The 3,037-nt window shown below is 45.3% G+C and overlaps 1 protein-coding gene across 1 annotated transcript in view; it reads left to right on the top strand.

The window, feature by feature from the left end:
* Positions 1–212: 212 nt before the first annotated feature.
* LOC130114375 (neuroplastin-like) overlaps positions 213–3,037 on the top strand; it is a 13,651-nt gene continuing 10,826 nt past the window's right edge. The window contains exon 1 of the mRNA XM_056282239.1: positions 213–303. Coding sequence (XP_056138214.1) covers positions 213–303 — 91 coding nt within the window. The remainder of the gene's footprint in view (positions 304–3,037) is intronic.

Below are 3,037 nucleotides of genomic sequence, written 5' to 3'. Positions count from 1 at the left end.
CTCTATTTGTCAGGACACCGGCATGACAGCAAGACTGCCCAGGTAGCTAAACCCCACCAGTTTACCCAGCGACCGGTTTTGCCCTAGCGGAGCGGTGCTAGCTCGGCGGCTCGTGTTGTGACCCACATCATTGTCCCGTCCGGGGCTGTTCCGTTCACTATAGCACTTGGCCCGCCGGCGTATCTTCCATCTTCCATCCTTCATCCTCCAAGATGATACCTGGCAAGCGAAGGACCGCAGCGATGTCCTTCCCGATTGCGATATTTGGAGCACTGATGCTGCATTCTGTTTCCTCACAGAACGGTAAGGATGTGTACGCCAAAGCCACAGCATAACAATACGGCGTTTTAAATGGTGTCCCCCCCACCCCCCCAATCTTGAATCTTTGGCATGAATGATGGTGCTAATTTTTTTTAAACAAATTAGTCAATATCTGCCCTGTTTCTATGTCGAGACGACCATCCACCACGAATATCTCTCCAGCGCCAAGCATCGTTTGATAAAGCTCTATTTGTGTTGTATGTAGTCGATTCGCGGTAGACACGCGATTGAAACCTTTTAAGATTTATCACCGACGCTCGTTAAGAGTCAGTTGTCGCCGGTTGCCTCCAATATGGGTGTATTTGATTTGAACCGACTACACAGAGGCCTATGTCCCTAAAATGTCCTTTGAAGAGTGGAGCTGTTCAGCAAGGGCAAGTTATGTTCATAAGGCTAGGGAACGATTAGTAGTCTAAAAAAGGGGGAGGGGGGGGTCGGAAAAATCTGCAATTTAAATTCTGTATTCCTATTCACCAGAACACACTAGGCCATCCTGTCATGCTCGGTAGCCCACCCAAATGTTCAGGGAGTGCAATATGACTGAGGAATTCATTTATCCGGCAGGTAAAAATCACACTCCCATCGGGTGAGACGAGTCCTTACATCCAGCCAGACCTTTCCGCTGAATGTAACATGTATGTAATTGGATGTCAGAGCCTTGGTGTGCAGTACCGTGAATGGCACCAGTCCATTTTGCTGCATGTTTCTATTTTTAGAGCCGAGATGCTGCACTGGGAACCAGGCTTTAATGTCCTCTTGCAAGAGTGAATCTGTTAACTCTTCGCTGAGATGCACTGCGCCGCAAGACTGCATTGATTTCTCAGTGCTGTTCAACTTGACCAAATGGCCCTCAGCTCATGAATCTCGATCGCACCAAGTGGAATAAGGGCAGCATATCCTCGCTAACTGAGTTCCCTTTCAAGGTGTGTTAGGTGTGCAGAGGATCTTTCAGTCTGCCATCTGATGGTTTACTGTCAGTGATTCTTGTGTGTGTGTGTGTGTGTGTGTGTGTGTGTGTGTGTGTGTGTGTGTGTGTGTGTGTGTGTATGTGTGTGTGTGTGTGTGTGTGTGTGTGTGTGTGTGTGTGTGTGTGTGTGTGTGTTTGTGTGTGTTTGTGTGAGAGTTCGATTCATTTAGTTCCTATCCATCTTCCAGCATTCACAGGTAAAGTTCAAACACGACTGACTAAACCAGATAGTTTCTGTCTGACATACACCGAGAGCTACTAAGTACCCCCAGATTGTGTGAGCGAGGGACGTTTTTCGTGGTGAGTTGTAGAAACGGTGCAATCAAAGATTTTTATCCCAAGCACCTCATCACTTTTTATAAACCTAGGGTGAAGAGAAATGTGAAAGTTTGGAGATTGCAATAGTAGAAAATGTTTGAATTTTCCGTGGTGTTTCTTGCGTTGGGGGCATTGCCAAATTTCCGGCTGAGATCATCTTGCGAGATATCGATATACACTGCAGCAAATCTACATGGAAAAAGCCAAATATCCATCTTCTGATGGATATTCATACATGTAAGGTCCACCCGATGGATGAGTTTTTTTTAGTCACCTTGGATACGACCAAGGTGGAGTGGTGCAATACAGAGGGCTGGTTAACAGTATCATTCCAGGAATTTTCTAAATCTTCATTGTTAGGAAGTTACAGGAAGAAAGGCAAGGAAGGAGGGGACTCAATTTACCAAGCAATGCGGTTAGAAGACTTCACTGTGAATAATAAATAGAAATGCCAAATGATCTAGTTATCAGCGGTCTTTTAGCATGATCACAAATAGAGATGCAGAGATGTCAGTCAGTACACAGACTGCACCGAGGTTAACAGAAATGGTCTCAAAACGTGCACCATGCACAATCACGGATTACAGGCTCAGTAAACAGAAGCTTCATTTTGGATGTATAAAGCAGAGATTAGGTCTTTATCATTTGTCAAGTGAGAACAGGTGCGCTCTGTGGCAGGAGACAGATGGACAGTGGAATTTGATTGAAGGTTAAGCGGTATTGTGTAAAATGTAGGCTAACCTATGCAGTTCGGTGTACGAATGAAGTAAGGGAAACGTTAAGAAAATGCTCGTGCTTTTCAATGTTGCAATAGTTAGTTGCAATAGCTCGACCAATGTGAATCCAGTCTCAGTGCCTTTGCTGCGCGTCTTCTCCGTCTCACTTGCCTCAGTCTTTTCTGTGTATCTCAAATGTCCCGTCTAATAAATCGACTAAAATGCCGCCCCCCCAAAATTGTTTTAATGTCAACATGATGTTAGTTGACATCCCCCGAGCATTGTCATTTCTGTGTTCATAGCTCATGTGTTCTCTTAGTAGTACACACCACAGTAACCACAGATTCAGCAGCTTGGGGTCAGTGAAGACATTATTGGGACATGGCGCAGGCTATGTGATGTGACACGGTGGCACAGTGTTTCTGGATCACAGTCTGACAAATCAACATGGGGTGCTGTCTGTTTAGTGTGAGGAAATGTCTGTTTGTAATTTTGTTTTACAAACGTGTCTCTTGTCAGCACAGCATAGCCTGGACTGGGTTTTATGAAAGAACTGTAATAATGTGTGTTTGACCAAAAATGTCAATCTATTTCCTGTCATAGCCCAGTCTGGTTGCTTGGCTATTCCCCTTTATGACTGAGCCACATTTTTGATTGCTGGTGCATGCTTCTATGGAAACGGAGGGGGCTTTGCGAAGCGCCCACATCGCTCCCC

This window comes from Lampris incognitus, chromosome 6, assembly GCF_029633865.1.
Source record: "Lampris incognitus isolate fLamInc1 chromosome 6, fLamInc1.hap2, whole genome shotgun sequence".
Taxonomy (NCBI): Eukaryota; Metazoa; Chordata; class Actinopteri; order Lampriformes; family Lampridae; genus Lampris; species Lampris incognitus.
The sequence above is the reverse complement of the archived record's forward strand: the minus strand, read 5'-3'. Positions and strand labels throughout refer to the sequence as shown.